Source organism: Prionailurus bengalensis, chromosome E2, assembly GCF_016509475.1.
Source record: "Prionailurus bengalensis isolate Pbe53 chromosome E2, Fcat_Pben_1.1_paternal_pri, whole genome shotgun sequence".
Taxonomy (NCBI): domain Eukaryota; kingdom Metazoa; phylum Chordata; class Mammalia; order Carnivora; family Felidae; genus Prionailurus; species Prionailurus bengalensis.
Window position 1 is genome coordinate 17,411,426 of NC_057352.1, and position 12,998 is coordinate 17,424,423.

Genomic DNA, 12,998 nt, shown 5'->3' on the forward strand with positions numbered 1-12,998 from the left:
ATAAATAAAAATCAAGAGCTATCACACACTGAAAAAAAAAAAAAAAAAGATCCAGATTCTCGAAAAGTCACAAGAGCTGGCAAAATGAGGCCTGCATTTCCTCACATCAGTTAGTTAGAACTGGGCACTGGGTATCCTCCTTAGCTACTGTTGCAACCAGGTTCATTGGTATTATTTTAATAGGTACCATTGTTTGCTAGTTTCTTTAGTATGCTCACATATATCTTCATGGATACTAAAAATGAGCTTCTGTTTTTAGGTGTCCTAATATTATTCTAACATCAAGGTTATATTTGGGTGGTTATGAGATGTTTACCTCTATATAACAATTCCTTAGATACTTGATAATGTTTTGCCTGAAAAAAATTTTTGGTTTGGTGCTTTATTAGTAGTAATAGCTACTATATCACACTAAATTTCCCCTTTTCTGTGTTTTATGATTATGAGGCTTCTGAGAGTTCTAATTCTGAGTCAATACTGTATTCATTTTTATTTTCCTAAAAAAATAATTTTGTTCAGGTTTTCAAATATACCAGAAAGCACTGTATTTAACATTTTATTAAATATTTTAAGTAATCTCTACACTCAATGTGGGGCTTGAACTTACAACCTCGAGACCAAGAGTCACATGCTACACCAACTGAGCCAGCCAGGCACTCCTACAATAACATTTTAAATCATTAACTATAAGGTTTCTCTTTGTGTATTAATTTTTCAAACATAATGCTGTTTCTTTTCACACTTTTTCGTTTTTCATCCATGTTGCAAATGGTTTGTCTACATTCTTGTTTTTACATTAGGTATTGCATGATGTAGCAAAAAGGATGCTAGTCTGAATAAAGTCCTTTCCACACATTACTTTCCCCATCAACACCTAGGATAATTTCATGTTCCATAGGAAGTGATGATGGAAAATTTTCTGAATTCATTACCCTGTGTCTTTCTTCGACTATATATCCTGCCTGACGTTCAGCAAGGTCTGCAGAAACTGTTTTTCAGCAAATAATACTAATGGCAATGATGAATAAAATAATGACCAACATTCAGCGAATATTTATTATATGACAGGCAGAATTCTAAGCACTTTATGCATCTTAGTTTATTTGATCCTCACACAAAATTTTGAGGTAGGTATTATCATTATCCCGTTTTAGTTTCCACTGAGACAAATATGTATAAAAACGTAGAAAAATGGTCAGGAAGCATAAATACTAAACAGATAATGACTATCCTTCAGAAAGGGAAATGGATACAAGGATGATAGTCAAAGAGTGTATCTGCCTTATTTGTAATGTTTAAATCTTTTAAAAGGAACATATGTTCATGCACTATTTCTGCAATTAAAATACATGATATAAAGATATGCCTATGGAGAATTTCCATTAGGGTACTGTGTGTAATGGCAGAAACTCTGGGAAATGTCTATCAGTAGGAATTTGATAAAATGATATCACAGCAACATATGGAAACACCAAGAAGCTATGAAGGGATCTCTATTTACTGTGTGGAAAGTTGTTCGTCAATGTTTTTACAAGAAATCCGAAGTTTTGTAAATAACAAAAAGAATAAGCCATCTTTGAATAAAGAGGTCACTTATTCCAGGTATTAAAGGTATTTTACAAACTGTGATGGAAACAGATGGACTTTATAGTCATATAAATTTAAGATGGGTTAAAATATTAAGAATATAACAAGTATAGACAAATTAGGGGGAAAAACAAAAATGTCAGGATTATATTTCATCATGAATTCTGAGGTTTAAAATAAGGTTAGAAAGGTGTCAAAAGTGCTGTGATTTTCAGTATTTGCTAGCTTGAATTATCTGATGTCAAAAGAAATATAAGCTTTTATTAAAGGACTTCCAAAATATATTCTACTCATAGGGTGTTTCTCCTACATGATTTTTCTCAGGCTGAATAAGCTGGAGTCAACAAGTAAGATGTTTCTACATTATTCTATTTAAAGGGATTATTATCAAGACAAATTCTCTAATGTTGAATAATTGAACTGTAATTAAAAGCCTTCCTACAGATTTCAGACCTTCTATGGTTTATCACCAGTACAAATTTTGATGCTGAATAAGTTGTGAGCCATAATTAAATGTCTTCCCACATTCTCTATATTCGTAGGGTTTCTCACCAGTATGAATTCTATGATGACTAATAAGTTGTGAACTCTGAGAATAGGCTTTCCCACATATCTTACACTCATAGGGCTTCTCACCAGTATGGATTCTCTGATGTCTAGTAAGATCTGAACCAGAACGAAAAGCCTTTTCACATTCCTTACATTCATAGGGCTTCTCACCTGTATGAATTCTCTGATGTTTGATAAGTTGTGAGCTCTGACTAAAGGCATTGCCACATTCCTTACATTCATAGGGTTTCTCCCCTGTATGAATTCTTTGATGTTGAGTAAAGTTTGAGCCACTACTAAAGGCCTTCCCACATTCTTTACATTCATAGGGCTTTTCACCAGTGTGAATCCTCTGATGTCGAGTGAAGTTTGAGCCACTACTAAAGGCCTTTCCACATTCCTTACATTCGTAGGGTTTCTCACCAGTGTGAATTCTGTGATGTCGAGTAAGGTCTGAACCACAAATAAATGTTTTCCCACATTCTTTACATTCAAAGGGTTTCTTGCCAGTATGAATTTTCTGATGATGACTGAGTCTTGAGGGATGTCTAAAGGCTTTTCCACATTCCTTACATTCATAGGGCTTCTCAATGGTATGAATTATTTGATGTGTAGTAAGCTGTGAGTCATGTCTAAAGGCTTTCCTATATTCCTTAGTTCCACAGTATTTCTCTTTATTATTGATGATTTGCTGTAATGTAAAGGATGGATGCTGACTGAATGTAGGCATGCCTTCATGGGTGAATATCAGTTGACCAAAGTGTCGCTCCTGAGAGCCATGTTGTTTCTCAAACTGGCCATTACATTCCCAATCATCTCTGAAACTAGAGCACTGAAGGTCATGTCTTGTAAGTCTTTCCATTAACTCCCACTGCGCTGACTCTATTTCATAAATCTCCTTCTTCAGAAATAATTTCTTGGTCTCACATCTTGATTCCAGGACTGAAAGAAAATATGAAAGTAATCACTCATATTTTTTGTTTGGGAGAAATAAAACTTCAGTTAAAATGGGAGAATTAAACCAAACTTGAAAAAAAATAGATGAGAATAAGGACAGATCATATAGTAAGATGAGGGCAGTAAGTAAGCCAATGATTTCCAAACATTGCTATTGATCAGAATTATTTAGGGGAGCTTGCTGAACATACAGAAAACTTAGTCTTATCTCCCTTGTTACAAAATGACTCTAATCATAAATACACATACAAAAATTCAGAGCATATGCACACATACCTGTAAGAGCACCCCACAACATGAACTATAAAATAAGGGAAATGATTACCTACTTAATAGAGTTATTATCAGGATTAAATGAGTATAAGATAACATTCCCAGGGGTTGGCAAACTATGGCCTGCAGCACTGTAACAATTTTTATAAGTTTTATTGGAACATAGCTACACTTATTTGTTTACATATTGTCTATGACTGCTTTTGAGCTACAATGGCAGAAGTGAGTAGTTGCAACAGAGACCACATCGACCATAAATTTAAGATATTTATTATCTGGCCTTTTAGGAAAATGGTTTGCCAGTTCCCAGTTAGATCTATGTTGTCCATTACAGTATCCATGAGCATATGTATCTATTTAAATTTAACATAATTAAAATTATATAAAAATTCAAATTTAATTCAATAGCACTGTAATTTCCAGTGTTCAATAGCCAATTGTGGTTAGTGTTGGAAATAACATAGAACATTTCCACATCATCACTGAAAGTTTTATTAGACAGCACTGTCCTCAATTCTGTAACTGGAAACCCAGGGTCTCTTTAACAAATAAGGAAATTGAGAGTGGCAATCCAGATGGCAGGAATGAATAAATCTAGCATGAGTGGCAGACAGTAAGGATTCTTTTGTGGCTAAATATGGAATATGTTTGGAGTTTGATAAAAACACTTTTTGGCTTGGAACTCTGTCATGCTGATCTTAGGAGAAAAGAGGAAAGGACTTAAAAAGAACATAAACACTATAGTAGTGATGACCAACTGACAGGAAGAGCATTTGTAGGTTTAAAGAGAAGGTAGGGGATATAAAAGCAGTGTTCTGCTATTGAACAATCAGTTACCAGAATCAGTTGTGAATTTTTGAACACACAGCTAATTACAAGCTTTGTTTTCTTGGGCAAAGTAGTTCATTTTTCTTAGCCCTCAATTCTGTCTACTCTTATAATCATTGGGGGAACTGTAAATAATATATGAGAAGTATTTGGCATAAATGTTTAATATTTGAGAGATAATACAAAAGAATTTCTATATTAAAATGGGGATATTAGGCAAGTGCAGTGTTTTGAAGACCACACTATGGGAAAATCTCAAGCCAAAAAAGTGAAAAGTATTCTAGTACCATCTTTTCTCTTTCTCTCATATAATTATTCAGCAAATACTGCCTAATCTTGCTCCTAAATATATCTTAACACTCTTCCTCCTATCTTCAATATCTAATACATGTATCTCTTTGAACTATTAGGATAGTGTCTTTATCTAGTTTCCCCACCTGAGGTAGGCAATCTTGAATCCATCCTTAATGGCAGTTCTCTTACAACAAAAGCCAAACTCTTGAACAAGGTATACAAAGCTCTGAATGATCTAATTGCTGTCTGCCTCTTCAGACAAATCTCAGGCTATGCTCCCTTTTGGTTGCTAAGCTCCATCCATGCTGGCCCTATTTTGCAGTTCTTCAAATGCTCTCAGCTTTTAGTCCCTCTTAATAGTCTTCCCAGGTACTTTTCCTTATGTCTAGTAGGTGGTTTTGTTGTTGTTGTTTACTCTTGGCCTTGGTAAAGTACTGCCCATTTTCCAAATCTGCACTTAAAGGTCATACTTTTTGAGGCCTTTCCTGGCTACATGACCAAATTATACTCTCCTTGTAGTCACACTTTAAGCACTCTGTTGTCCTCCTTAACAGGATTTTCATAATTTGTAATTATATATTGACTTAGCTTCACTTACTATCTTTTTCACTGAATAGGTGTTAAGTTCTGTGAAGGAAATGTCCATAGTCTTCATCAGTGTGTACCTAACTCTAAGCACAGTATCTGGTATATACTGGAAGATCAACAAATATTTATTAACTGACTCAATAAGCAAGTATTTAAATGTATACTCCTTAAAAAATTCCTCTAGAAGGACACACCCTTTTCAAACACAGCACAGTGAATATATGCATTTATTACTGTTCCTTCATGAAGTCCCACCAAAGTGATAGTGATGAGATTAAATGAAAGAAGAAACTCCACAAAGACAAAGAATAGGAGAGGAAAGAGCAGCAACAAAATTTTTGAAGCCACCATAGATGTAATGGTAACAAATAATTTGTTAACCATAAACACACTGAAACTCAGGTAATAGATTAGTCTTATTGTAGAATCATTATTTCTAAGAACTGCAATCAACAGGTACCTTTGAAAGCAGGGTGCAGGAGGGGCTGCAAAAAGTTAAGATTAATTGAAATCTGTACGAAACAGACCCCAGAATCTCAAACCTACCCCATATACCTGATACATACGACTCAGTAAGCTTTCAGAATCTGGCAGTCAAGCTCATTTTACTGACTCCCAGAAAGAAAGTAGAGGATTCAATTCTGGAGAAAACCAGTCTAAGAGAAAATATCTGATAGGTGGTATCAGCCAACGAACTATTCTAGGAAGATCACTCTACAGTGACTACCACCAATAAATATACACTTCTTCAGACACAAATGAGAGGTCAAGCCAGCTTTTTAAAAATATATATTTTAATTAAAAAAAAAAGTTTTTATTTTTAGAGAGTGTGTGCAAGCAGGGCAGAGAGAGGGAGAGAGAATCCCAATCAGGCTCTGTGCTGTCAGAGTGGAGCCTGATGCACAGCTCAAGCCTATGAACTGTGTGATCATGACCTGAGAGGAAATCAAGAGTCCGATGCTTAACTGACTGAACCACCCAGGCACCCTCATACAGCTTTGTAATACCACAGTTTTATATGGGCAGACAGCCTTAAATTACTAGTAGTTTCAGGAAAATCTTAAACATGAGAGATTAAAATGGACAAAGGAAAAAAAAAAAAAACCTCAGGAAAGACAACCAATGGAGAAAAATTCAAAAGAAGAATGCTTCCAAAAATATATAATACATATCTCATAAGAGAATAATGTCAGAAAAAATATTGAAAGAAAAATCTTTTATAAAAATTAATATGAGAATTAGAACTTAATAAATTCTCACAGAAAGTATAAGAAATAAAAAATAGAAAAAAAATAATTCTAGAGCTAAGACAAGAAATTTAAGATCTGAATTATGAGTGTTCAATCATTCAAAAAAGTTAATGAGCCCATTAAATGTGTCAGACATGGTGCCAGACACTAGAAATAACTAGAAGTCACTAGAAATCACTAGAAGTGAACTAGAAGTGAACAGGGGCATCAGGGTGGCTCAGTTGGTTAAGTGTCTGACTCTTGGTTTAGGCTCAGGTCATGATCTCACTGTTCGTAGGTTCAAGCCCTGCATTGGGCTCTGCCCTGGCAGTGCAGAGCCTGCTTGGGATTCTCTTTCTCTTTCTCTTCCCCTTCCTGGCTTAAGCAAACGTGTGGGAGATCTCTCTATCTCTCTCTCTCTCTCTCTCTCTCTCTCTCTCTCTCTCTCTCTCAAAATAAACAAACATTAAAAAAAAAAAAGCAAACATTCAAAGTTTGAAACACAGAGAATAGAGAAGACAACATAGAATAATCAAGAAAATAATACAAGAAAATTTCAGAGATTTTTGTTTCCAGAATGAAATGTCTCAGTGAGTGCCCAAATGAAAGAATAAAATCAACATCATGCTATCTCTACTTGAAATATTAGCATATTATAAAGATAAATTCTAAAAGCTTCCAAAGAAATTAAATAGATCACATGAAATAATTAAGAACCTGAACGAGTTTTGGATTTCTGAACAACACTAGATGCTAGATTTTAAAAATCTGTGGAGCAATGCCTTCAAAACTTTGAATTTCAGTTTTTCAACCTAAAATTACATCTCCAAACTATCAGTGAAATTGAAGGGTGAATGGGAAACATTTTCAGACATATAAGGATTCAGAAAATACACTTCTGTTTTTAAAGATTTTATTTTTAAAATTATCTCTACACCCAATGTGGGGCTCCAACTTACAACTCTGAGATCAAGAGTTTCATGCTCCACCGACTGAGCCAGTCAGGCAGCCCCACAAAATACACTATTTATTTTTCTTGCATACTTTCCTTGGTTGCTTTTGGAAGGTGTGTGTCAGAATAATAAAGGGATAAACCAAGAAAGAGAAAGGAAAGGGATCCAACAGTCAAGACAAAGGTATCCAAGATATCCACATAGAGAATCAAAAGAAATTCAAAGGAACATGGTAAAGGGAATCAATGGGATGATAATGAAGAGAAATTCTAAAATGATAGCTATGTATGTCTCAACTGGGGCAGAACAGAGGGTTAGAGGAGAAATGTCTCTTAAAAAATAAACCAGTTACCTGATGTGTCTGAAGAGAGTTAGATTAATGAGAGATACTCAGAAAACTCAGCAATTCTCAATTAAGACAAGGATTAATTGCATAGAAAAGAACAAGTCCTAAAAGAAGTGAAATGTGACTACAGAACTCAGAAATGAAAGCCATTTCATTGTCATGAAGCAAGCTGAATAATACTTTAAAAATTGTGATATAATTATATTTGGAGGGTGAAAAAAGGTATAAACTAAATCTTCAAATTCCACAGTGAAAAGTCAATCATCATGAAAACTAGAATTCATGAAAAAAAAAATTCTCAGAGGGGAAAAGATAGAAAAGGTGACAAAAAAGTGGTGGGAGTCATAGGAAAGGAAAATTATATGGGCAATAAAATAAATGTAAGATATGAGTTCTGGAAGGAGAACTTGGGGATGATGCAGAGCTAACAACAAAACTAATTTCCAGGGTTGAAGAAACCTCTGAGTAAAAAGAAGTTCCCTTCTGTGTTGAGCACAATTTATGAGGAGTTTTAACCAGATGTACCTTGGTAGAATTTCTGAGGTTAAAAAAAAAAAAAAAGAAAAAGAAAGAAAAAGAAAACTCCACAGAAGTAAAAATCTGATGAATCAGGTTGTATCTTACATATTTGTTTGATGTTGCCCCCAACAAATTTTCTGAAGTTTTGAATTAGTTATCAACATTGAGCTATCAGATTTAATATGAAAATCTGGATTCCTGACTTTCCTTGAAAGACATTATGTGGAAGCACTGGGCCAGAATTGGCACAGACAGCTGTCTCCTAGACTTAACTAGTGTTTACCCCTCTAACATGGTATATAAATTGTCTCATTAGCCAGTCTTCCCACCACTGTCATATCTCATAGGGACCTTCAAGCGAGTCTCAGTTGCCATCTACATTTACAGTATTGCCTTCCTTAATTTCACCTTCATTCCTGGTAGGTTTTTGCTGGATTTGTAAATCTGGGTTCACAGTTTTTTAGCACAATAAAATTTTATTCCACTTTATTCTGGCCTCCATGGTTTACAAAGAGAGAAATCCAGTCATTCAAATAATTGTTTCCCTATAAGTAATGCATTATTTTTCTGTGGTTCTTTCATTACCTTTTTGGTCATCCATTTGCAGCAATTTGATTATGATGTGTCTGGGTATGGATTTCTTTGTGTTTATCTTGTTTGGGGTGGCTGAGCCTTTTGAACTGATATATCTTTCACCAAATTTGGTAAGCCATTATTTCCTCAAATACTTTTTCCAGTCCTGAACTTTCTCCTTCTGGGACTTCAAGGACATGAATGTTAAAACTCTGTTGTCTCACATGTCCCTGAAGCTATAGATTCTTTTTAAGTTTTTGATCTTTATTCTGGTATTTATGTGAACTAGTTTGGCTCATCTTTAAGTTCACCAATTTTTCTCTGTTATTTCCATTCTATTGAGCTTATGCAGTAGTTTTAAAAATTTTGGCCACTATATTTTCTAGTTCTAAAATTTCCATTTCTTTTATACTTTCTGTATTTTAATTGGAATTTTTGCTATGTAGTTTATGGATTCTGTATATATATTTTATATATTACCTCCTTATCAGATATATGATTTGCATACATTTTCTCCCATTCTGTAGGTCGTCTTTTCATTTTGTTGACCATTTCCTTTGCTGTGCAGATTTTGAGTTTGATGTAGTCCCACTCATTTATTTTTGCTTTTGCTGTCTTTATTTTGTTGTCAAATCCAAAAAATTGCAAAGGATCTAAGAGCTTACTGCCTACATTTTCTTCTAGGAATTTTGTGGTTTCAAGTCTTATTTATGTTCAGGTCCTTAATCCATTTTGGGCTGATTTTTGTATATGATGTAAGATAGTGGTCCAGTTTCATTCTTTCATATGTGGCTGTCCAGTTTTCCCAAAACCATTTATTGAAGAGACTGTCCTTTCCCCACTGTATATTCTTGGATCCGTTGTTAAAAATTAATTAACCATATATGTGAGGGTTTAATTCTGGGCTCTCTATTTTGTTCCATTGATTGATGCATCCGTTTTTATGCCAATACCATACTGTTTTGATTTTGATACCTTTTAATATAGTTTGAAATCAGGAAGTGTGATGCCTCCAAGACTGTTTTGGCTATTTGCGTCTTTCATGGTTCTAGACAATTTTATGATTGTTCTATTTCTATAAAAGGCACCACTGGAATTTTGATAGGGATTGCATTGAATCTGTAACTTGCTTTGGGTAGTGTCTATTTATTTGTGTTTTTTCCATTTCTTTCATCAATGTCTTATAGTTTTCAGTGTACAGGTCTTTCACCTCATTGGCTAAATTTATTCCTAGGTATTTTATTCTTTTTGATGCAATTGTAAAAGGGATTTTCTCAATTTCTCTTCTGAATGTTCATTGTTAGTGTATAGAAATGCAATCGTTTATTTATTTATTTATTTATTTATTTAGAGCTAGAGCTTGCAAGTGGGACAGGGGCAGAGAGAGAGTAAGATAATTCCAACCGGGCTCCGTGCTGTCAGCCCAGAGTCCAACGTGTGGCTCGATTCCATGAATTGTGAGATCATGACCTGAGCCAAAATCCAGAATCAGATGCTTAACAGACTGAGACACTCAGGTGTCCCTGCAACTGATTTTTATATATTGATTTTGTATCCTGGACCTTCACTGAATTCATTTATTAATTTTAATAGTTTTTAGTGGAGTCTTTAAAGTTTTGTATATATAATATCATGTCATCTGCAAACACAGATGGTTTTATTTCTTCCTTTCTAATTTAGATGCCTTTTCTTTCTTTTTCTTGTCTAATTATTCTAAGGCTTCTAGTACTGTTTAATAAGTGGTGAGAGTAGGCATCCTTGTCTTATTCCTGATCTTAAAAGAAAAGCTTTCAGTTGAGTATGTTAGCTGTAGGCTTACATATATGGACTTTATTACACTGAGGTACATTCCCCTATATACCCACTTTGTTGAGAGTTGTATTCATGGATGGATGTTGAAAAAGACATTTTTAATGAAACTTTACTTAATGTAAATTTTTTAATTCATATGGAAGACAAAGTAAAACCAAGCACTTCTGAAGGAAAGGGTGGAGAGTTCTCTCACCAGAGATCAGGACTTTTTATAAAAGTAAGAGCAATTAGGGGCACCTGGGTGGCTCAGTCGGTTAAGCACCTGACTTCGGCTGAGGTCATGATCTTGTGGTTTGTGAGTTCGAGCCCTGCGTTGGGGTCTGTGCTGACAGCTCAGAGCCTGGAGCCTGCTTCAGATTCTGTGTCTCCCTCTCTCTCTGGCCCTCCCCTGCTCACAGTGTTTCTCTCTGTCTCTCAAAAATAAATAAACATTAAAAAAAAAAAAGGCAAGGCATAAAATAATACCTATTATAGTATGATTACATGTCTATAAAATTCACACCCAACTAAAACTAAACTATATATTGTGGATGGCACTCTTAGTAAAACTATGAAAGGACACAAAGATCTTGTGGACACAAAGAGATCTGTGCTGGTAGTGTTGTAGTTTTTTACCTGGGTAATGGTTACATGAAAGTTCATTTCATAACGGTTTAAATGTCCACCTGCAGCTTGTTACATGATTTTTAATAATTTCCAATAAAAAGAATGACAATATATTAACTTCTGCTAGGCATATCTATCTCCGTAGGCATAAGTAGACAGACAGATACAAGAAAAAGAAGCTGACATACAAACTAACATAAATCAGAACTTGTTATTGAACAGGCAGATAAAACAAAGATGAAGTAAGCTAAATGATGAAAGTGTGCTAAATTGTATGTGTGCGTGCGTGTAGGGGGGAGGGAGGTTAATGGATTTGGACTCTTAATTTATACTTTATTGAAAAAGAAACTAAAAGTGGATTTAAATGGTATAAAACAAATCGCAGAAAACTAAAAAACAACAAAAATTTATAAAATTCATCACAATAATCATTTAAGGAGCTGACTACAAACACATTACAACATACACATTAAAGACACCAATGCAAATTAAAATTAAAAAGTAAAAGCACCTTCTAGAAATGGGTACATATTCTTATTACATAAAGTCCATAAAATTTGAAAAAATAAGGATAGTAATAGGTGAAAAGGGCAAAATTTAGTAGTGAACAAGTTAAAGAGCACCATTAAGATGAAAATGTCCACTCTCACTAGTACTCACTATAATGACATGAAAACAATCCAGTATACCAAGAAATTGTAAAATTTATTAGAGATGATAATGGCGTTAAAATTGTATAAGGGAAAAAAATGTCCATATTTTTTACAACTACAAATTGAGATTATGCAAAGGTGAAATGACGTCAAATCTCCGGTTTATTTGAAAATACTTGACCAACCAGGATAAGATAAAGCACTGGCCTCCTGGCTCCTGCTCCCTGAACACAGCCAATGCACACCTGCTTCAGGGCCCTGGAATGTTTGGCTTCCACCCTCTGTAATGTTCTTCCTTCCACTAACCACATACAATGATTTACTGTTGTACTTCTTCACGTTTCTGTCCAAATGTCACTTAACTGGAAAAGTTAGTCTTACCCCATCATATAAGATAGTATCCTCTACGCTCTTCCTCTACTTTGTTTTTCTTATTAGCACTGTTACATGACCTATATATTCATTTATTTTTATATCTCTCTCAGCACTAGAAGGTAAGCTCCAGGAATAGAGATTTTGCATGTTCTGTTCACTGCTGTAATATCAGTGTTAAGAATAGTACTGGGCATACAACAGGTACTCAATAAACATATACTGAATGAATCAATGTGCTGTCCTGTTTTAACTCATTCATATCAAGTTTTGTTTATCTTTGCTAGCTTTAAGTTCTCAATGGAGGTACAGAGCCTTTATTTCCAACATTCTATCTAAAGTTAACGACATGCACACTCATGTATCTATGTGGATATAGTATCTGCGTGGATCAACTTCTCTTCTATATCCTTAGCCCTCATTTTTTCTGAGCTCCCTATTTTAACCTCTTTTATGATGGTTCTACTTTATAGAAGCTATATATATAGGTGTGTTCTAGTACTCCTATTAAGCTATAAATTCTGAAATTGCTTATTCCTTTTTTTAATCTCTGCAGTACCTCTGAGAGTACCTCACACATTCAAAAATCAGTAAATGTTTGTTCTAAGTATGAATGAATCAATGACTGTATGAGCTACTTCATCTAAAACACCCTAAAGAAAATAAGCCTTTGGCAATGTAAAAAAAAAAAAAAAAAAAAAAAAAAAATGTCAGGAGACAGTGATGCTTCTTTAAGACTAAATACTAAAGAGGATGAGAAAGTGATAAGAAAATAGATCCAAAATATGGATAGAAAGGAATATCATTAGAAAGCGTAGAGGAGGGCACTGGCTGGTTAGAATTGGGCAATTACAAGAGG

The 12,998-nt window shown here is 34.5% G+C and overlaps 1 protein-coding gene across 2 annotated transcripts in view; it reads right to left on the reverse strand.

Annotated features, from left to right (window-relative positions):
• Nucleotides 1–1,033: 1,033 nt before the first annotated feature.
• Nucleotides 1,034–12,998, reverse strand: part of ZNF566 (zinc finger protein 566) — a 29,267-nt gene continuing 17,302 nt past the window's right edge. For both annotated transcript variants that reach the window (XM_043600696.1, XM_043600695.1), the window contains exon 5: nucleotides 1,034–3,078. In XM_043600696.1, the coding sequence (XP_043456631.1) occupies nucleotides 2,054–3,078 (1,025 nt within the window). In that variant the 3' untranslated portion in view covers nucleotides 1,034–2,053. The remainder of the gene's footprint in view (nucleotides 3,079–12,998) is intronic.